The sequence below is a fragment of the Montipora foliosa genome, chromosome 2 (genome assembly GCF_036669935.1).
Source record: "Montipora foliosa isolate CH-2021 chromosome 2, ASM3666993v2, whole genome shotgun sequence".
Lineage (NCBI taxonomy): Eukaryota > Metazoa > Cnidaria > Anthozoa > Scleractinia > Acroporidae > Montipora > Montipora foliosa.
This window is the reverse complement of record NC_090870.1, coordinates 8,911,153-8,933,358: the sequence shown is the minus strand read 5'-3', so window position 1 is coordinate 8,933,358 and position 22,206 is coordinate 8,911,153. Positions and strand designations below refer to the sequence as shown.

Genomic DNA, 22,206 nt, shown 5'->3' with positions numbered 1-22,206 from the left:
TTTTTTTTTAATTTAAATTTTCTCCTAAAGGGGAGGGAAGGGGGGGGGGGAAGAGTTTGCTTCAAAACACTGCCTATGAACCAAAGAATACATGAAAACAAAGAATAAATCCCTAAATTTTTGCAACAAAAGTAACAAGTCGGTGAACAAGAGCTGGCCAGACATCCAGATTATTGGCAGCTCCCTCCCCCATCCCCGATCATATATGGAAAAGTACTCCGAGAAGTTCACAAATCCAAAATTATTATTATAAACAAAACAGGAACGAAGAGAAAAAAAACTATTTCGTCACTAGTAATCTGTCGCTTGGCTGGATCCTGGAGTTCATCAGATTGCAGTCAAACCAAAAACAACTTAAGGTAATTTCCTTGAAATTGTTCTACTATCAAACATTTTTTGGAAACTTGGCATAATTAACATTCATGATATGAACATTAGACAAACTTTTTCGGAAACTTGGCATAATTAACATTCATGATATGAACATTAAACAAATGAAAATAAAAAAATGGGGTCACCGTGCTTGTTTACGCGTCAGCAGGCTCTTAAAATGGGGTATTTTTACTGATTGCGCGTTAAAAATTCGAATCACCTTCATACAGAATTAGTCTTGGTTACTTGAAAGACACAAAATTTTATTTTGAAAATAAAGCCTCATTTACGCTGTTTTTATTGTCTGGTTCTGGGAATAGTGCACTTTTTGGGACAGTTCCGTGGTTAGCTTGAAGTCCTCGCCTTGGCAAAATACACTCAGTACGTAACTGTTTTACAAAAAAAATTCATGTTCTACTATCAAACTTTTTTCTTCTTCAAATATGTTCTTTATTAGACTGTTCTAAGCAAATACCTGAAAAAAAAAAATCGGGGGTCACCGTGCTCGTTTGAGAGAAAAGGAGCAGTTATTTCGCTATCCAGCTTAGTTTGAGGGAAATCTCTTACGTTTTGTACGCGCACGTGCTCATGTGCGCGCGCTAATGACGCGAAAGTCGTGCGCAGTAGGTGTGCGCAATGCAATACTAAGGAATTACCTTAACTAATCCACGTCTTGTTTAATTTGCCTGCTAGAAATGGAGCCTGTTCGTGACGTGAATCCCGAAGACGACACCGTTACTGATGCGATCCGCTGTCATAAGATCTAAAAACCAGAAAGCCCTTGGATGTCGGAACTGATTGTCTCAGTTAACAGTAAATATGCGGTTCCGATGGAAGAATCGAATATATTACCAAAGTTTATTAGTAAACTCTAAATGCGCAATCTCCGGCACACGTTCAGGAAACCAGTGCGGATTGAGTGTACTCCAAACCCGCGCGCATCGGCTTTCGAGTCAAACTTAGTCACGTTCAAACTGCGGAGTTCGCGACAACAATCCACCACCGATAAAACATTTACCAAAATATCTTCGTGCCACTGCTGCACCTTTATGGGTTCCACAAGGCTTGGGTAGCGTTATCGATGGCCGAATCGGCATCTTCGTTGATCTTCTTGCATTGAAGTAAGACATCTGAAAAAGAAACACTTCACGAGTTTGGACTGCTTTCTGCACGCTCTTCGTCATGCTCGACGCTACCAGAGGACTCCAGGGGAGATGGGATTGGGGGAGGGAAGGGACTAGGGTGGGGGTAGAGGGGTTGTTGTTGTTGTTGTTGTTGTTGATGATGATGAAGACGACCGCGCACCGGTGGCTCAGTTGGTTGAGCACCGGGCTGCCACGCGGAAGGTCGTGAGTTCGACTCCGGCTTGACCAACTCTCAGGGTCTTAAAATATCTGAGGAGAAAGTGCTGCCTTTGTAATGACATCTGCAAATTGTTAGACTCTGTGGTCTTCTCGGATAAAGACGATGAACCGTAGGCTCCGCCTCACAACCGTACCCTTTAACTGTTCATAACCCTGTGGGACGTAAAAGAACCCACACACTTGTCGCAAAGAGAAGAGTATGAAGTTCCCGGTGTTGTGGTCTGTCCTCTGTGGTGTATCATGGTTTGGAGGGTAAATGTTCGGAGATTCGCCCTTGTCACACGGCGGCCATATTGTCCGGGGAGACCAAAAAAGCTTTGTTTTACCACGCCAAGCCTCACCCCATGGTTTCCACTGCGAGGCTTGGCGTGGTAAAGCAAAGCTCTTTTGGGTCTCCCGGGACAATATGGCCGCCGTGTGACAAGGGCGAATACTAACTACATCAAGCTACTCTAAAATCCGCGGGTAAAAAAAATGATATGATATAATATGATGATGATCATATCTTCTTTCATCAATGTGTCCCGGGCTTATATATATTCCTGGGCTCATCGCCTTACGTAGGTTGACTTTACTGTTCTCTGCTCTGTTCCGAAATTTTTACTCTCCAGGCACCACGGTTTTACCGTCTTAATTATCATGAACTTTCGATTGACCTTATATGTTATAATTGGTTCTGATTTGATTCGATTTAAATTCACGGTCTCCTCAACTAACTCAGCTTCTTTATAAACTCAACGCACAAATACAATGACTAGCATTGGTGCGTTTAAGTGATTTTGCTTCAAATGCAAAGACAGTTCACTTTAAACGAGTCAGTCAGCAATTCAGAAAATTCTAAGGTTAGAGGGAAACCATTAATTCATCGTGCGCGATCCTCTTGTGTAAGCCAATTTCAAAGGCTCACCATTGATTTCTCTTTAGCCCAGCCATTATAATCCAACAGCTGGTTTAGGTTAAGTTCAAGTTAGGATCACGAAGCTCTGTTTCTTTGGTTTTGAATTTTTGCTTCGTCTGAATAGCTCTACTTGCCTGGCAGTACATGCTGGTAATCATAACAAGCGACTTAGCCCTCAAAACAAACGCTTTTCGCATGCCACTTCAAAGGGAATACTCGTCGAAGTATTGCTCATTTTCTAAATAAGACCTTACCTCTAAAGCCCTTTTCAGCTTCTTCTGCGCTTCTGTCCAAAGAATTATTGGAAGAAGTTAACAGTTTTTCTGTAAAATAAACACAACAACATGCAGCAACCAATAAGTCTGGTTCCTGACTTCACACGACACGACGCGGATGCACTAGATCCCACAAAAATGTTCAAAAGAAGGCGTGCCAAGACGTGAAAAGCTATCACTTTTCGTCTTACTGGGGAAGGAAAGAATCATCGGCAATGTTGGAGGAGTGAAATATTCTTTTGGGAATTGAACTCCGTTTTTACGGAAATTCTCCCAGGAATATAGCCTGCTTAAGAATAATTAAGGCCTAAGCTTTGATTTTAAAATGTTTAGCTTTGCCGTGAAATTTGGCAAACGACCTTTTGTAGTGTTCAATATTGTTTGTTGTTGAGTGATAATACAGCATTATTAAATAGTGTTTAAAATATTGTCCCTGAGCAGCTAGGGATACGGTAGTCAAGTGGTTAGGTGATGGGTTAATTAACATTCCCAGGTTAGAGTCCTATGTCCATACACGTGGGCTGTCTTTTAAAAAATATAAGAGCATTTCCCGTAATGCACATCAAGCTTTCAGTCTTCTAATTTCACGATAATAGCAAATTCAAAGAAATTTAAGAATTCACGATAACAGTGAATTCAAGGTAGAGAAGGGGTTGTAAAGAACCATTTACCTGTATACCATGGTACGGTTTTGAGGGCAACTGAATGCGCTGAATCCAAGTCATTATCTGAGGAAAAAGACATCTCAAATGTTTCCGTTGGCCGAGTTCAAATCATCATTGGTACAATGTCACTTTAGGGCTTCTAACACTTTTTTTTGTGATAAAGAAAAAATACTTCCCAGGCTAAATAAAAGCAAAAATTTCGTATCTGGTGTTACGTTAAATATCCAAGTTAACATTTGTATCCAGTATTAATCTGGAAACAGGAAAACAACTGCGACAGTCCCCTCTTTAACTATGAGGGAGACGGACATCTTGGATTTAGTGAACCGACCGACATTTAACAACTATTCACCGAAGTGGAGGTGGCTAGTGGTGGATATTTACCGAGCCGCGAAGCAAAGATTACAACATTTACGGGCGCAAATTCCGCGAGAATTGCTCGAAGGTGAATAGCAAAGGATATCCGAAGTTTGAGTAGCCAATCAGCGCACGCGTTCAACGCTATCCACTCTTTTGGTTTTTACCAATTTGCGATATCCCTTCAATGGAAAAATTTGTGATATCCCTTCAATGGAAAAGCCTGAAACATTCATAATCTGCTATGACGCTCTCATGGTTGGCACATCTGAAGTGTCTATAGCTTCTTCTGTTGGTTTGCTAGGTAAACTTCAGTGCTTACAAAACACGGCGACGCGTATAATTTTCAGACTGCCAAAGTTCTGCCATATCACTCCATCAGTTTTTAGCCAGCACTGGTTGCCTGTGCGACATCGAATCGACTTTAAAGATTTCCCTCTTGACCTTCAAAGCAATAGATGGGTCTGCACACAGCTACCTTACGGAGTTAGCAGTGGTCAAAGAGAATCGTTACCGTTTAAGATCTTCAAATCAATTTCCGATTTGCATGCCGAATGGTATCACAAAAGAGACTCTGAGTGAGAGGCCATTCGCAGTCGCAGCTCCTACACTATGGAACTCTCTCCCAGAAGAGCTGCGAAGCAAGAGTGACATAAACGATTTCAAACACCACCTTAAAGCGCACTTTATTACCGAAGCATTTTGAACACCTTAGTCAGATTGATCTTAGCTTTGAGTTGTTCTCATTTTACTACCATTGTATTTTAGGCATGTGTCATACTAGTCCTCACACTTGGATTTTATTCAGTATTCTGTTATATTATATTATATTATTCTTTCTTTCTAATTCTATTTATTCATATTGTAATGCGCATTTGATCAAACTATTTGTTAACCTGCGCAATAGAAGTAATAAATTATTATTATTATTATTATTATTATTATTATTATTATTATTATTATTATTTTTGATTTAATTTGAGTGATTTTTGATTTAATTTGAGTTTTATCATTATCATTATTATTATTATTATTTATTTTTACCAGATACATATAAGATTCAAGTTTGTATGAAAGAGTGCTCAATAAAGTTTGTTATTATTATTATTATTATTATTATTATTATTATTTTCTTTTTTTGAAGTTTTAAAACAGAGAAATACTTAATTGCTTGTAAATTTATAGTTCTTACCTTTTGGAGATATTTTTAATGTTTGTAAATATTTTTATCATGGAAATAAAGTGATTTGTTATTATTATTATTATTATTATTATTATTATTATTATTATTATTATTATTATTATTATTATTATTATTATTATTATGATCATGATCACGATCATGATGATGATGATCATGATGATGATGATCATGATGATGATGTAGAATTAAGCAATTAAGCACAGGGTTTTTCCCAGTGGAGAAATATCCAGTCAAGTCTCATCCCGAGACCTTAGACTTCCAGTACTTTTCTGAGGATATGTGCCGATCCGTGGAATGCCGACGTTTGCATCGTTCTTGTTCGGTCCTTTATTCCTAGTTGCTCCAAGTCGCCTGCCAGTTTCTTTGACCCTGAACCCAATGCACCTAGCACCACTGGCACCACTGGCACCACTTTTGTCCTTGATTTCCAGATCCTTTTACTCTCTCTTGCCAGGTCTTGGTACTTCATACTTTTCAGTTTCTTTCTGCAGTACGTTGCTATCTCCGGAAACAGCTATGTCCACAAGGATTGTTTCCTTTGCCTTCTTTTTCTGAACTACAATATCTGGCCTCCTGTGATGGATTTCACGGTCTGTTTGGATGGTAAAGTCCCACAACAGTTTTACTTCCTCATTCTCTTCTACGCTTTTTGGGGGAATGCTCATACCATTTGTCACTGCACTCAACTCCATATTCCTTGCACCACTCCCAATGTATGACCCGCTCAACAACATCATGTCTCTTTTTATATTCTGTTTACGCAAGCCTGGAGCAACTACACAACATAGGCTGCACAATTTCATCGTGACTACCATACATTCTGCATTTGGATGATACATTTTGATTTTCGATTCTGGCTTTTACGGCGCTTGTTCTTAGTGCCTGATTTCTGGGCGGCAACAATAAGCCCTTCTGTCTCCTTGTTCACTTCACCAGTTCTTATCCAATTCCAGGAAACATCAGATAGGTCCTCTTGAACGCCCATGCAGCTGCTTCCCAGAACAATCCTCAGTTCTTTTCCTCTTTATCCTTTCCTTATACTCCTTTGGCGTGTCTCAATTTCATCGACATTCTTACTCTTCCATGAAGCTCTCAACAAACCTTTCTTGCACAACTCCCAATGAATGTCCCGCTCAACATCATGTGTTTGTTTTATATTCTGTCTAAGCAAGCTTGGAGCAATTACGCAAAATATGCTGCACAGTTTCATCGTGACTACCACACATTCTACATTTTGTTCTTAGTGCCTGGTCTTGCGCGGCAACAATAAGCCCTTCTGTTTCCTTCGTCAGTTCACCAGTTCTTATCCAATTCCAGAAAACACCAGATAGGTCCTTTATCTCTCTCTTGAACTGCCCATCCAGCTGCTTTCCAGACCAGTCCTCAGTTCTTTCCCTCTAACTTTGCTTATACTCCTTTGGTGTTTCAATTTCATCGACATTCTTCCTCTTCCATGCAGCTTTCAACAAACGTTCCTGGCTCTGGCTGATGTAGACATTGATATTTCTTTCTTCAGTATTTATGGCGTCCTCAACACTAATTAGCCCACGCTCTCCTTCTCTTTCTTGGTAAGTACAAACTTATTATTCTGTTCGCTTCTCGTCTCTGCTCGAACAAAGAGGCAACGTGGGGGGATGCTCAGAGGACGAAAAAATAGGGTTTTCTATATCACAGTATGTGCTACTCGTTTCTATTCTCTGGTCGATCAAAGGGGCGATGTTCCTCTGCTGATGAAGAGCTAGTTTTTGAGGGATGCTCAGGGCGCGAATAAAAAACGGCTCCAAAATTACCAAATGAATTTGTACTCGGTGGACCTGGATTCTAGAAGTTAGTTGTCTTATTCCAGAAAGCTGCAATGGATCACCGAGTCAAATTCATGCACAGCACGACAGGCAAACGCATCCAATCAATTTAGTAGCCATGCAATTGAAAAGCGCTACATATTAAGTTAAGGTTTCTATTTCATGGTTGCGCTTTCTACGGTAAAACCTAACCTCTAATTATGGCTTCCATTTCATCGCACATCTCGTACAAGTCAGCTCCTTTTCCGCTAACTCTTTCACCTAAATGAATCATAGGGAGTCTACATGTTATATCATGAGAAATCAGAGAATCAAATATGGTGGCCCAGTGGTTAGGGCGCTTGCCTTGAGATCCGGAGATCCCGGGTTCAAGACCCGCTCTAACCACTCGTTGAATTTGATCCAGGAAGTCCCTGGTTCAACTTCCCACCTGCACTTGTAAATAGCTAACTGGTTTGCCTCCGGCCAGTTGGGATTCTTAACAGTTGTTGTCGTTCTGTTCCATCGTTTCGTTGTGTTTCATTGGCACCGAAAAGACCCTATGGGGAGCGGTCAATTAAGTATGTATTGTATGTCAGTAAAGCAAATGTCCTATTGCGAGTGAAGAAGGCGCCCTTTTGCTAATCTTGTCAGTGACGTTTCAGTTTACAGCGAAAGAAACAAGACTCTCGCGAAGAGATATTCTACTCGTCCTACGCTTTTCAAGACCACCGCTGTACCTCTATACCGCCTTTCATTGAACAATTAGACTCCAAAAAACACCCCATATCTCTGAATTTCGTGCACAGACAAAAAATGGAACCGTCCAAACGACACTTACCCAGCAAACAAAGAGAAGTACGCTAATCAAGGGAAAAAATCATCGCCGGCGCTTTTTAACGTCCCTTCAATTCGAGTTGTTTTTTTTTTTGTTTGTTTTTTTTTTTTTTTTCGCTTCTGGCCCCAGTTGTTCAAAAGGTTGATAACGCTATCCACCGGATAAATCACTATCCATCGGATAGTACAATTCGTTTCGCTATTATTTACTTACCCACTGGATAGTGATTAATTCGGCGGATAGCGCTATCCATCGTTTGAACAACTGGGGCCTGTAATTTTCCAGGGATGAAAAGCACACTTCTTAGCTGTAAAACGTAGGTGTACATGTATCAATGATCATGAAAGCGGACCCTTACCAACTTACCATCAAGAGTTTTTAGCTTCGGAAGAAGGCTACACACAGCTTTCTTGTAATTTTCAGACATGCAAACTGAACAACAGAAACAGTCACGAAAATAAATTGTTATTTTGGAGTTCTTATATACAAATCTCTAAACGAAAGAGGGGAATATTAATGATCCTCGAGTTTCAATTGAGTGTCGTAAAACCAAACCCAAAGTAATTACTTTGGCCAATCAAAAAGGACGTAGACAATCCAGTAAACCAATCAAAACTCGAAGTAATTACACGTAGCCGACACAAAGCGCGGGAAAATGTGCTCGCGCGAGCCACTATTGGTTTTGGTTTTAACGCTTCTTATAAACTCAATGACTCACTGTATTTCCGGTCAAACTCGTGCACAACAGTTGCATTCTCATTTAGATCAAAAGTCATCACGTTTCCGTAAAACTAATTCTTAGAACCCAGCAACACATTATAATAGCACAAGATAAGTTCACAGTAAGTGGTTACCAAACACAATAATACCGACACAAAGCGCGGGAAAATGTGCACGCGCGAGCCACTATTGGTTTTGGTTTCACTTTTGATTGGTTGAAAAAATGACACAAGCACAAGCGCATGCGCAAGCAGAGCGCTTATTTCACCGTGAAAACGGGGTTCACCAAAAAAAAAAAAAGGACAGGCACACGGATCGAAAAAATTTGTCCTTTTCCCTGCGCTTGCGCTTATGCTTGCGTTCACTTGCGTTGTGTCAAAACAAAACATAGCATAAGTGCAAAGAAATTTGCTGCGTCTGGCCAATTAAAGCACTCGTTCCAGAGTCCCCGTGTCTGAGAATTTGAACCAAATGGCTGATGCCGTGATTGATTTCTGTGGTAGTGCACTGTAGTGCCAATAGGCCTGCAGCGTGTGCATAAATCACGAAAATAAACAGGTCTGTTGGAAGCGTGCTTGAGTTTCAACAAAATGAACCCCAAAATCGGCATGAATTTGTGACGCTGATCAATAATAAAGCAGCTGCTATTTCCAAAACGATGGGATTACCTGGTGATAAATAACCTCGTCTAGGAAAGTAAATTTTTGACTTTGAAGAAACAATGGTCAACCTCAAGAGTTAGGCGATTGTGATCCTTCTGTTGAATTCGCACATTTCTTGTTAAACTTTATAACACTTGAAAGAAAGAAAAAAAAAAACAAAAAACCCGGTGTCGTGCCATCATTTTGACACAGATGTATCCTTTGTTTCGCCAGTAAACACTCAAGGTAACTTGATCACGGCGCCCGCTGAATTCGATGTCACTCTCGATTTTGCAATTTACTTGTGCAGCCAAAAGTACAATAGAAAAATTGAACGTGGCAAAAATATCCAAAAATGTTTTTCGCTGATGGTAACTTTTACATTCGCAGTTCAAAATTTATGTCGTTTTCACGTTGCAGATTTTGTTGCTGATGGCAAAATATTTTATTCTCGATCGACAATTCTTGAAAACGTCCTTCTGCTCTTTCTAACTTCCTTCCCAACTGTGTGTCAATATTTATTTACTTCTGCATCAATATTTGTTTTGCATAAAGCAGACTAACAAAATCTGTACCTTGCTTAGTTCGCATTTTTGAGCGTTGAAATAGAATTTTCGGTCATATGTTTCTGGCACAAAAGTGGCATATTTTGAGGTCTCCCATCCAGATACTAACACCACCAGACAGGGCTTGACTTCAGTCAACTTTTGTCTTAGAAAGCTGTCAGACGCTCAGAGTACACGCTTAACCTTGTGGTGAAAAAAAAATTGTAAGGGAACTTGAAAATGATCAACATGTCAGCCCCGAAACCAAAGTTTCTCTATTCCTTTTTATTTTCTTCGATCTTTCTGGTTTTAAGTATTTTACTAGTAACCACATGTCTTCTCAGGGGGCTTTTTACCTTAGACATCTACCATGGCACCATAATGATTTACGATACCAAAACAACATCGTGTGCTATTAGGGCTACATATTACGCAAAGACAACTTGAATCTCCTGGAAGACAAAACGCAGCTCAGTTGACAATATGGAATAAAGCTCTGTGTTACTGCACTACCACACGTACGCAATGCGTGCCCATTTTTATTCTTGTGTCGACGTTTCTTTTCACTTAGCATAAGCCACTTATGCTTGCACTTGTTCTTGCGTCGCTAACGAAAACCAGGCTTTAAATAAGGAGGAGAACAATCTACATGACTGTCCTAAAAGTCATTGACTAGCAGAGCCGTAAATGCGTCAAAGAGGTTGTCGACCAATAGCGATAGTTCTGACTTAGTTGGAGCAGTCACATGTTAATAATAAACAATTATTGGATGAGGTTGAGCATGATATCATGAATAATCAAAACCGAGGTCTGTGTTATCTGCCGAAACCGAAGGCTGAGGCAGATAACACAGACACGAGGTTTTGATAATTCATGATATCATGCGAAAACCGAATTCAATAATTGTTTTATTATACATTTTTCACATAATTCATCCTCAGAAACAGAAGCAAAGCGTTCAGCCATTTTGTTTCTGAGGAGAACTTGACATGATAAATGTAATATCTGCAGCAGATATTACATTTATCATGTCAAGTTCACAAGCTATTGTGAATTGATTGAATGCTCTCGACCAATCAGATTTTTCATAGTGAGTCTGATGTATAATAATAATTATTACTGATGTAGTCATTCTCGTCACCAGAGCCTTGGATCGACCCAAGGCTCTAGGAAACTCTATATCGGAGAAGATGCTTCTACTCGCTCCTCCTGTAAAAAAATGAATGCACCAATTAGAGCCACTTTTAATTGTTCTTCACGAAAACCAATGAGAAGACACTTTTTTTGTTTCAGGGTTCCCCAGAGCTCTTCTCTCCCTCAGTCAAGAGATGAGCTCTGAGGCAGAGATTGTGATGTAGTTAACTTTCATCTCACAAACAAAATAGCTTATGCAACCATTACCAGGATTAGACAGATTTTCAACAGCATCTTGAAGTCTCAGCGTTGTTAACTTTTCTAGTTTGGACAAACAAGCCAGGCTGTCAATGCTATAAATTGAGATTAAAGAAAAGGGTCAAAATTAACATTAATATTATTGCATTCAAGGCTCAGTACACTGTAAATGATTAGTAAATTCCCACTGTTTGGGAAACCCACAGTTCACACACAATTAACGCTTCTTATAAACTCAATGACTTACTGTATTTGCGGTCAAACTCGTGTTCACAACAGTTGCATTCTCATTTAGATCAAAAGTCACCACGTGTCTGTAAAACTATTTTGTGGAGCCCAGCAACACATTATAATAGCACAAGATAAGTTCACAGTAAGTGGTTACCAAACACAATAATAACCTCACAGAGTACATGTAAACGGTTTATGCAGCACGGTGCAATATCAAGTAGACATGGGGTGGATTAATGCATGTACTATAAAAGAACAATATTCTAGAGGAATAACGTCAATGCCCTCATACAGTAAAAGACAGGCAATCAAGTAAAAGATTGTACAAAGTGCATGTTGAGTTGCAAGTGGATGAAAAAAAAGATGAATAATTTATTGGTTTTTTGTTGGCTTCTTTCCATGCCACTTCCCCAATGTTACCACAATAAACGAAAGTCTTTCTTTCTTTACATTATGTACCAAGCAGCCGTGATTTGGCTAAACTCCTTTGGACATTTTTCCAAAAGCGCATCGTCATTTGCACAATGCACAATGCATATTTTCTAACTTTCTTTCATATTCTGAATTCTTTATTACCTTCTTATTATGTTGCCAGCCACATTTAGAGAGGAAAGATTTGAAAGCTCCTGAACTCCTTCTGTTGCAATGAAATCACAGATAGAGAGGATTGTTCCCAGGGACCAATAATTAAAGCAAAAAAGGTTGGGTACAGCTGTAGCTCCCACTGATTTTCTTAGATGTATTTTTACCTAATTCTTAACATTAATCCTCTCACTGATAAACCCCCAAACTGACCACCTGAAAAAACTTCACTGACAAAATCAAAAGCTTAAAATGCAAAACACTATTTGATCCCAATACTGAAACTTATGTGATAATGACAATGACAGGATAATGACACATGATAGTGATAGGTTCCAGTAAACAATAAAAATTGTCTTCATTAATGCTGCCTGTCACCTCATTTCTGTTGAACAAACTCCAAATCTAGTCTTTTGAAAACTGAAATGCTATAATGTTGTACACCACAATAAGCAGTTCAAACTTCATGCCATCTTGAACCCCACTGAGACTTAATTTTAATCTAATCTTTGGCAATGTGCAAGGAACTACAGTGTATGAACTGTGATTTAACACCATTTGATTTTCAAAAGAATCATTCTTTATCACCCTATAGTGTTCACAGGTTTGGATCTTCTATGATTATGATACCTTACCAGCATACATAAATATTTCAAACTGTTTTCAACATAATAGTAAATTGGAATAATATCATCTATGGCTCACCTAGAGTTGATAAATTGTTATTTGAAATATTCAAGGTTTCCAGAAGCTTCAACGCACCTAGTAACGAAAAACAAAAAAAAGGTATGTAAGTAATGTACGCTCATGCCAATCAATCTAAGCTGTGTAAATCAATAAATATTAATTATTAAATTATTATTTAGCCGCATATATTAAAATATTACATGTATGACCGACAATTCACAATATCTTACAAATATTGGCAACAGGTACATTTCTTAGAATTAGTTTTAGCATATTGTTTTCAGAAAATGTAATAATATTAATTTTTACTATTCTAAAAGAAAAGTATGATTCTTATACAGTAACTATATGATGCAGCTTCAAATTTAACCTACTCAAGGAGTCCAGACTGGAGATATTGTTGTTTCTGACATCCAAATGTAAGAGACTCATGCATTCGCTGATGCAGCAAATATCACACAAACCTTCAAAAAAGTAGAACAGGTTTCACAGCTCAGGACGCAAAGTCAGAATGATTTTAACCACAGAATATCTAATATTTTACATAACATTGTAAATGGTTTGAACCCAGGAGTCATATCATTAAGTAAAGTAACATCGTCCGGGTGAGTGTAGTCCTGAGAAGGACTGTTTGAGATGACATTGACTGACGTTTCGACAACCTGAGCGGAAGTCATTTTCAGAGTCAAGTCTTGACCATAAAGTCTGGCCGCTTTATGGGTGAAAGGATCATTAACGGAATCTAATTTGCCCCATTCACACCAAGCCTTATAACCATGTTTTGAAGATGTTTAGTTAAACATGGTTTCAAAGTTTTTCCTTTTAAATCATGTATACTGCTTTTTGTCGACTACAAATTTAGCAAAGGTCAAAGCATGTATTGAAACTTACCTCAATCTCATGTAAAAATAAGTCCTACATTTTTCTGTGACTGATTTTCATTTTGTTAACCCAGTTTAATTAAACATGTCTTGTTGGTGTGAATAGGGTATACAATTTTCAACACAGTAAATTGTTGGTGCCACCACTGGTGAGCTAAACCTCTTTTTCATGAGCCGCAAACTGCTTGGCATTCCTGTTTTTTAATGATTTTTAGCACTGCAAAGCAGGTTGTCACCTCAAATGAAGAACTAAGCCATAGCTTATTAAAGCAAATTATAATGCACTGACAAACTCCAGAAGTCATGTACAAGTAGATTTTACCAAAATTAATTTTAAAAATTGGGGGTTTGAAGGTTTATTTACATGTAAATCCAGTTGGGTAACAGAATAATGATGGTGTCCTTTTAAGATCCTTTAAATATCAATAATTACTATACCAACCCATTCCACTGAGATCCAAAAAATGGATGCTCTCAAGGTCAAATTCACCAGTTCTGCTCTTCAGCATGAAAGGAGTCAAGCGAGATGATGATTCTAGAACAAGAAGAAATCGCTTTTTTTTTAACCAAACATTTATCTGGTTTGTAACAACATTTCACAAATTGATGTCCATTAAAATTTTATTAAACATTGTGCCATTTTCTTGAACTTTGATATAATTTTTACTAGCGCATGTTATTTCCCATAGTTGGAAACCTCTGCTGGGTTTTGCTGCCCAAAGACTACATCACAACATGACTAATGTTAGCCTGCGTAGCAGGCGGTTTGGTGAATTTTAGAAGCTTCTTTCCACCAGGGTTGACTTTCGAGTGATCGATGGAATAAAAAAGGGCAGGAGGGCTCGAGGAAAGGGGCGACAAACTACCTGCAATCAACCTCACAACCTTTTTGAAAACCTGCATATCTCCTGCCAATTAGAAAACTACATGTACCAGTAGTAGCTGGAGCTTCCCAATGGATCCATCTGGCAGCCACCAACGAGAGGTTGCCACAAGTCTTTAAACTGGTCACCAATGATACTTCTCAAAGGTGTGATTACTGATGCAGAACACACATGGCTTAGAAAAAGCTGAAATGTATGAAGCTTTTGCCAAATCCATTGGGAAGGACCACCAAAATATCACCTCCATTAATTTTTTGTGGTTTTATGTTTTTCTGCTCTTATTTAAGAACACCAGAAAATCAAGGCTACAGCAAGGAAGTTTCCAATTGTAAGACAGATTGTCGGCTCTTTCCACTCTGTTTTATGAAAGAGGGCAATAAGGTTTGACTGACAGATGGATTTTTTCTGACACTCATCACCCAATCAGGAACGATCTTTTTTCTGTCCGAGGACAAACGGAGGTTTCGAAAATGTTAAGAGGTTGATTGCAGGTGCTTTCTCACTCCTTCTCTTTGGCCCCTTCACCCTTTGCATTCTGGCACCTGGAGTCCAGCCCTGCCATTGTTGAATTCGTCTTGTTTGCTTTAAGAATGAAGACTACAAATTTACTTTATTTTATTTTTTGCTTTTGATGTAGGTAAATGGCAGATCCGAAATAATTATCCATGAAACAAAAGAACAAAGCAAACATAACAAACCTAATTAGCACGGTCTAATCGGAATAACAATAGTTCTTTTGTCCTCCGCCATTTTAGTCGGGTATAGGGAGGTCAACTATTGTCATTAATGTGCCAACCAGAGCCTCATTGGCTGTTACAACAAAGGTTCTTTTGTTCCAGTGGTTGGCATATTTGAATAACAAAAGCAACGTTTGCAAACAGATATCTTCCCTATATGAAAGTCTACCCAGCTTACTGGAAGTGAATTGTAAGTGAAAATTGCAGAATACCCCGAAAGTTATTTGCATTTCATTGAATAAGAATAAGCTCTATTGTATTCCGACTCGTTCTCCAAAGAATGCCGCCTAGGGGAAACAATATAGTGGTGAGGTGTTGCGGGGTATTCTGTAATTGCTCTTGAGGGGATATTCTAGAATCTAGCCTTTGTATTAATTAACACTACAGTGTAAACAAAAGGTACCTTTTTCTGCAAAAAAGTAAGCTCTCAGGTAGACCCGGCTACGAACGTCTATAGTGAAACGTTTTTAACGAGAAAAAAAAATTGTTACATAAAGGGAATTATAAATACCTCCAGCTCTAGCCATGATGAATCACTCTGTGAAAAACGTTATTTCTAACACAGATTATGATCGTGGATAAAAGTGCTGTACGGTGCAGACATTTCGTTTGCCGCCATTTTGCAAATATCAACTCTCTTTTCCAGTATTACTCGATTTAAAAAAACTGTGCTAAACTGCACCTGGGGCGAACTTTCCTGGGGTTACGAAGGCGCATACGAACTGAGCATTTTTTCTGTTGGCGCAGTATGAGGTGAGAGAACAGGAAACATTTGCACGGAAAATCCGGTTGGAACACAGGTAAATATAGAGAACATATGAGGCGAAGTTTAGGTCTGGAAATTTGCTAGAAAATGGAAATAAAAATCGATGAAACTTACCTTGTGGTGAGCTGTTGTTATCTTTAATACGTACACGAAGTTTCGGGTAAAATGGTCCCCGTTCACCTTCCTTCATAGTATAGTGGCAAGGTAGGAGACTGAAGCAAGCGTTGGGACTCCGATCGACCCAAAACAAGCACGGTTTTATTCGCAAAAATCGAATCCACTCGCTAAATAAACACGTCAGGCTCGAGGAAAAATGAATTTCTCTAAACCGTGAATCCCCTGAAGCATCTCCAGGCTCCATATAAGAGCGGAAACATAAAGAACGACCCTCGCAAAGGAAAAGAGCTCGATAATAAACGCTCGGAATAAACCGGAATATGCCGGAATGAGGCGGAATGACACTGGAATGAAACGGAATGAACAAGAATGGTACCGGAATATACCGAAACGAGCCGGAATGACACCGGAATGAGGTGGAATGACACAAATAAAGCGGAATAAACCGGAATATGCCGGAACAAGGCGGAATGACTCTGGAATAAAGCCGAATGACACCGGAATGAGACGGAATAAACAAGAATGGTACCGGAATATACCGGAACGAGGCGGAATGACAACAGAATAAGGCAGAATAAACCAGAAGGACACCAGAATCAAGCTGATTAGCGTGGACCGGAATGACAAGGAACAAAAAGTAATTTTTAGCAGTCTAGACTGTGGAAGAATAATTGTTGCAGAAGAGAGAGACTGACAGAAAAAAAAACTTTAAAGGGGAAGTAACAAGTCTTGGAACGAGTCACAATATGTTCTCACAATTCTTCATGTAAATATATTATCAACGATCGATCTTTTTTATGTGCTTCTGACTTCTTTCTTCAAACAAGGAAAAACTGCGTTCAGGTTCGATGGCATTATTGCCAACAATCGGGAAGAGAAAAAGAGTCTTCCGCCCGTTTGCGCGAATCTATTTCCGTATATCTCCATCATGTGTGGGTCGTGGGAAGCAGGCAAGCAGCAACGGTAATTAGTTTGTGGTTCGCTGAACTTGATTGTGATTGGTCAATACACAATTGACCAGTCAGAATGAAGTAAACATGTTCACGGGTTTTCTGACTCGCACAGTGAAAGCCGCCTCCGAGATCCATAGACAAAAACAATTAGAATAACATTCTGTTTCTCTTGCTACTGCATTTGTTCACGAAAAAAATGTTACTTCCACAACAAATAATTAGAGTACAAGAGAACAAGAAACAAAGTCACTAGGATGTTACGCGAAGCCGAATCCACATTCTGGTTGAACCAGTTTAAGAAAGCCAACCGAGGTAATGAACTTGCACCATAAAAACTTAAACAAACTGGCCCGATGCAGCACCCTTCATCTGAACTTATCACTAGCAATACAGGAAAGGCCGAGCTTATTAACGACTTCTTTGTGAACATTAGCAAAAATCTCGCTCACACATACCATCCCCATGAGGACGAAGTTCAAACCACGGATCTGAGCGACTTTTACAACAGAGCGACACTTATAATCAGTGATCTTTGATCTTGTAAACTTCGGCTTGCCCGTCACCTAAACAAACTTAAACCAAGTAAAGCCGCTGGACCTGACGGGATCCAAGCCAAAGACCTCGTCGTAGCTGGAAATTCCGCGATCAACGGCCTCAACACAATTTTCGGTAAAAGCCTAGAAAATTCCAGATTACCATCAAACTGTAAATTGGCTCGCATCGCTTCTATCTTTAAGAAAGGCAACCAACTCGATCCAGCAAACTACAGACCGCTCTCCATGTGCTCAGCCTGCCCGGAAAACTGTTGGAGAGCCAGTTCTGTCGCGTGTTCGACGAGCACCTTCAGATACACAATCTCTAGAGCAACAACAAATGGCGATTTCGGAAAGGTAGATCAACCGAAACCCTGCTAATCTCAATGACCGAAAGATGGAGAGCTGCGCTAGACGAAAATAAAATTGTTGGAGCGATCATGTTATTGACTTCAGGAAGGCCTTTGATACCATCTCGCACGAGCTACTTCCCCTGAACAGGGTCACCCAACGAATCTGTTCCTCACATTATCTGTTCCCCAGAGGAATCTTGCTGGCTGGCAAAAATACAGGTGTTTCGATGAGCTGGGTGGGAAATTTTGTTATTGATAGAGGTTTTGCCTGGGAATTACTGACTTTTTCCAGCATTTCAACCCGAGCTGGCTGTAGAAACTCTGAAGACTGAGGACGACTAAAAAAATAAAAAAATAAAAAAAGAGAACCCCTTCCCTCTCCCAGAGAGTAGTCACAAACATACGACGGCTGGTCAGAGTGATTGCGCTTGCGGAAAAAAACTGTTTTGTCCCGGTTTTGTCGCTTTTGTTCGGTCGTTTCGGATCGAGGGATTTGAAAGCGCGCGGAATTCCTAGCTGGGAAATAAATTTGATCAGCTGGCTGGAAAACCAATCAATTTTATCTAGCTGGCTGGGAAATTTCTTGTGTGTCTTGCTGGGAAAAAGGAACAGATAATGTTTTCCCAGCAACACTGAAAAACACCTGAAAATGCCTTAATAACATTTATTTTCATTAACTGGGGTATAATAATACATTTTACAACAAATTGGTCGTTGGGTGCCCCTGCCTGAAACTCCAAGCAGTTGGAATTATGGGTGACTTTTATGACTGGATACTTGACTATCTAAAAAACAGATTTCGGTTCACCACAGTAAATGGTTCATCCTCGTCAACAAAACCTATAAATCACGGAGTTCCACAAGATTCCTTACTGGGACCAAGGCTGTATTCAATTTATGTAAATGACCTGCCCGATGCTGTTTCCGAAGGCGAGGTCGAGATGTATGCAGACGACACCACCGCTTACTGCATTGGCGACAATTTTCATACTGTCACCGAGCGCTTGAACTTAATTTTTAAACAAATTTACATGTGATCACAAAGAAACAGACTCTCGATATCATAATGGCAAAAGTGAAGCTATGCTCCTGTCCACAAAACCTTTAATTGGCCCCCTTCAAGAACTCCGATATGAGGAAAATAGAATTGATTGTGTAAACTCAACCTGCTGCTTCGGCGTGGAAATTGACAATAAATTGTCCTGGTCACCTCACATCGATAAATTATGCAAGAGTTACAGGAAAAAGATTGGAGCTTTGAGGAGAATGCCACGCCTTCCCCCTAAAGTACTCGAGGAAATCTATTTCAAAACAGTTGTATCAGGAGTCTCCTATTGCATTCCAGTATGGGGTGCATGCACCCCACCGCTATTCAATAACTTAAAGGAGATCCACACAAAAGCAGCCAGACTTATTCACGACCTACCACGTGACCGAGATAACACCTATATTCTACAAAAAGCCAACTGGCTTGCATTATCACACATGTATAAAAAAGCTATATTAAATCAAGTCCACCAAGCCTTCTATCAAGTTGAAGGAAGGAATACGTTTGTGCATTACACTCTAATCAGTTAGCATTACAGTTAGCATTACACTCTAATCAGTTAAGTCTCTTCTATCAAGTTGGCCCAGCTCAAATAACTGAATTGTTTTCTGTTTTCTCTCGACGATCTATACAACTGCTACTGGACAGACCCAAAAAGGAAATAGGCATACTTTCTCTTCGACACAGAGGAACTATGATTTAGAACTCAATTCCTAGTAGCGTTAAAGACTATGATAATGTCACATTGTTTAAAAATCGTCTAAAGCAACTCTCCAAATTTATTAACAATTTCACCTTTGAAAAGGAGAGCTCATTGATCACAAATAAATCACATCATTTTTATTATTATTGATACTAATAAGCATTTTTTTTCTTTTATTATTCGCACATTGTTCATATTTGGTCTTTTTACGTTATTAGCTGTAAATATGTAAATTAGTAAGTTATCCTGACTTGAGCCTGCGATCCAATCGAAGCCCAGTACGTACATAGTCAGCCGTCAACCTCAAGAAAACAGCTAACCTCGATGAGCTATAAACTTGAGCACGTGGTATGCTCACGTGATACTGGTCACACTGGCAAATGACCAAAACCGTTTTTTTTCTTTTCTCGCACAGATGGCCTGGGGCTACAATATTTCTTACCTCGCGACGAAGCAAAGTCCGATATTACAGTTATAGGTTGTGCCTTAATAGCACTTTTTTCTGGTTTAACTGTAGGAAGTTACATTTTTTAACTTACTTGCAAGAAGGCCCGGCGATTTCGCGGTGAAATAAGAGCTGTCGTGCTTGCGCGTGTGGAAAAGCAGGCTCACATGCTATTCATGCGGTCACAAACATGGTACGGAAATTGTTCTTTTGACAAGTGAAAAGGCGCAAATATGATATCAGATCAACAAGGTACATATTTCTATAACAGTCTTAAATTAATATAAAGCAAATATTGAATGCAACTTTCTCCTTGTGAAACGCAATTCTTTTAAATACAGTTCCAATTGGAGATCAGAAGTAGACCTATTGTCTCTGCAGCTAGTTTTGACTTTCAGTGAGATTCGAAGTGCAGAAATTACCATCACCAACAGGATTTTGGGAGAAAACAGCATGCATTTTGGAAAGCGTTTCTACGTTTCGTGAAATTTTTCTTGCCCACACAGTGAGAAGATCTTTGCTCGACCGTTTGTTAATGTTGCTGTGGTCTTCTTAGCACACTTTTCACAGCTTGGCGTATCTCTCGTATTCGCCAGCAATACACGACTGGATTCCAAAGCGAGTTGAAGAAAACAGCTGTTGCGGAAAAGTCGTAAGCAATCCTCACGGATCGAGTATACCCAATAATGTTTTCCGCAAGAACCGTCGCAAAAAATGGAATATAAAACGTTAGGAGCAAACCATAAAAATAAAGAATAGTAGCTGCTGATTTTCTGCATTTGAGCTCGTTCGACGCATTCGGACCCACGCTCATAAATATGTTTTGCTCTCGTATTTGTCGTTGATGTTTTCCAACGATGTAGAATATTTTGTAGGTGCAGAAAGCAATGACAAGAAAAGTAATGAGCAGTAATAGTAACGGGATTATTAGCCAGTTGGTAACTGCAAACCTCAATGATACAGTAGTTGCAGTGGCAACCCATATTAGCAAAACTGCGAAACACATGCGAGAAACCGTGACAATGGAATTATATCTTAAATGAAGTGTGAGAGCAAGAAGGCGATCGATGGACACAAGCACTAAAAGGAACAAAGACACGCCGCCTGTTATCCACGTACTCATGACCTGAAGTATGCTCAATGGACAGATGAGGCTTGGATCTCCTTGTAGTTCGGCTATTCTTCTAGCAACCAAAGATGGCTGACAGATCACTCCCACGAGGAAATCTGCAGCTGCGAGACAACTCAGCAGAAAAAAAGATGGCGAATGAAGGTCTCGTGATTTCCAAATCACGTATACAATGATAAAATTCCCTGCACTCGTTATCGGAGAAAGCAGCAAGTTCAGGATACACGTAACAACATTTGCCATAAATGTTGCTTCCGTTTGGCCCACGTTCATTGGAAGAAAAAAACAATTCGTATTCACTAGTGACTTGTTCATAATGCTTGATTGAAGCCTTCAGTATTGTCCTAATATTCTGAATTTTGAGAACCACCTTACCAAAACGTCAGTGAATCTTTGATGGAAAAGTCAAAAGATGAAAGATTGATAAGCCCGGCATGAGCTGATTGAGGCTTCTTTCATGAAAACGTGTCGGCACCCAATTGGAGGGATTGCATTCAATTACCCTTACCTGTTTTTTAATTTTCATCGAATTATCTAAAAAGTTGATCTTGCAGTTCCCCTATTCTATTCCTTAATCAGGTTTTGAATTATCTGACTAAACTTGGATGAATATTGAGCCTGCATGCAGGTGTACTGATACATAAATTTATAACCCCAAATAACAGTCAGGGCCGTAGCCAGAAAAAAGTTATGACTTAGGCAACGTCCGTGGTTAGTTTCTCTTCGTAGGTATTTTAGGAGCTTATGATGAGTACACTGGAATCACGTTTTTTTCAACAATGACGAAAAAAATGACTGTTTGCCTCATACTGGCTACGGCCGTGACAGTATTGTAAGAGATGGTCGTATTAAGCCGTTTATTTTTCGAAATTTGAAAGTGAGCTTCATTTTCAGTTGTAGACGAAAATGTATAAGGCTTGTACGTTTTCGAAGAATTTATTTACAGTTTAATTAGTTAAGTACGTGTGTCTGTCTGTGTAAATGTCAAGACTATTAAATTTATACCGCTATTCAAATTCTCATTTAGACACTGCCTGTTATCCACGCACTCATGGCCTGAAGCATGCCCAATGGACAATTGAGGCTTGGATCTCCTTGAAGTTCG

At 39.4% G+C, this 22,206-nt stretch overlaps 2 protein-coding genes across 4 annotated transcripts; both read right to left on the bottom strand.

The window, feature by feature from the left end:
* Positions 1 to 675: 675 nt before the first annotated feature.
* Positions 676 to 15,690, bottom strand: LOC137989251 (leucine-rich repeat-containing protein 61-like). Of its 3 annotated transcripts, XM_068835097.1 has the most exons (12): positions 15,566 to 15,679; positions 13,876 to 13,968; positions 12,927 to 13,016; positions 12,571 to 12,627; positions 11,860 to 11,920; positions 11,062 to 11,147; positions 8,121 to 8,186; positions 7,130 to 7,198; positions 3,581 to 3,637; positions 2,889 to 2,957; positions 1,391 to 1,502; positions 737 to 847 (listed from the first exon to the last, which is right to left on the bottom strand). In XM_068835097.1, exons 1-11 carry the CDS (start codon positions 15,579 to 15,581, stop codon positions 1,420 to 1,422), a joined length of 747 nt encoding a protein of 248 aa, XP_068691198.1. In that variant the 5' UTR covers positions 15,582 to 15,679; the 3' UTR covers positions 737 to 847; positions 1,391 to 1,419. The 3 variants fall into 3 exon arrangements, with proteins under 3 accessions (XP_068691192.1, XP_068691198.1, XP_068691204.1); XM_068835091.1 differs by having other exon boundaries at positions 676 to 1,502; positions 15,566 to 15,690; XM_068835103.1 differs by lacking the exons at positions 737 to 847; positions 1,391 to 1,502; positions 2,889 to 2,957; ... (1 more) ...; positions 7,130 to 7,198; positions 8,121 to 8,186 and adding an exon at positions 10,526 to 10,869.
* Positions 15,691 to 20,215: 4,525 nt separating this feature from the next.
* On the bottom strand, positions 20,216 to 21,490 carry LOC137989240 (melanocyte-stimulating hormone receptor-like). The gene has a single exon (XM_068835085.1). It carries the CDS (start codon positions 21,414 to 21,416, stop codon positions 20,505 to 20,507), a length of 912 nt encoding a protein of 303 aa, XP_068691186.1. The 5' UTR covers positions 21,417 to 21,490; the 3' UTR covers positions 20,216 to 20,504.
* Positions 21,491 to 22,206: the final 716 nt, after the last annotated feature.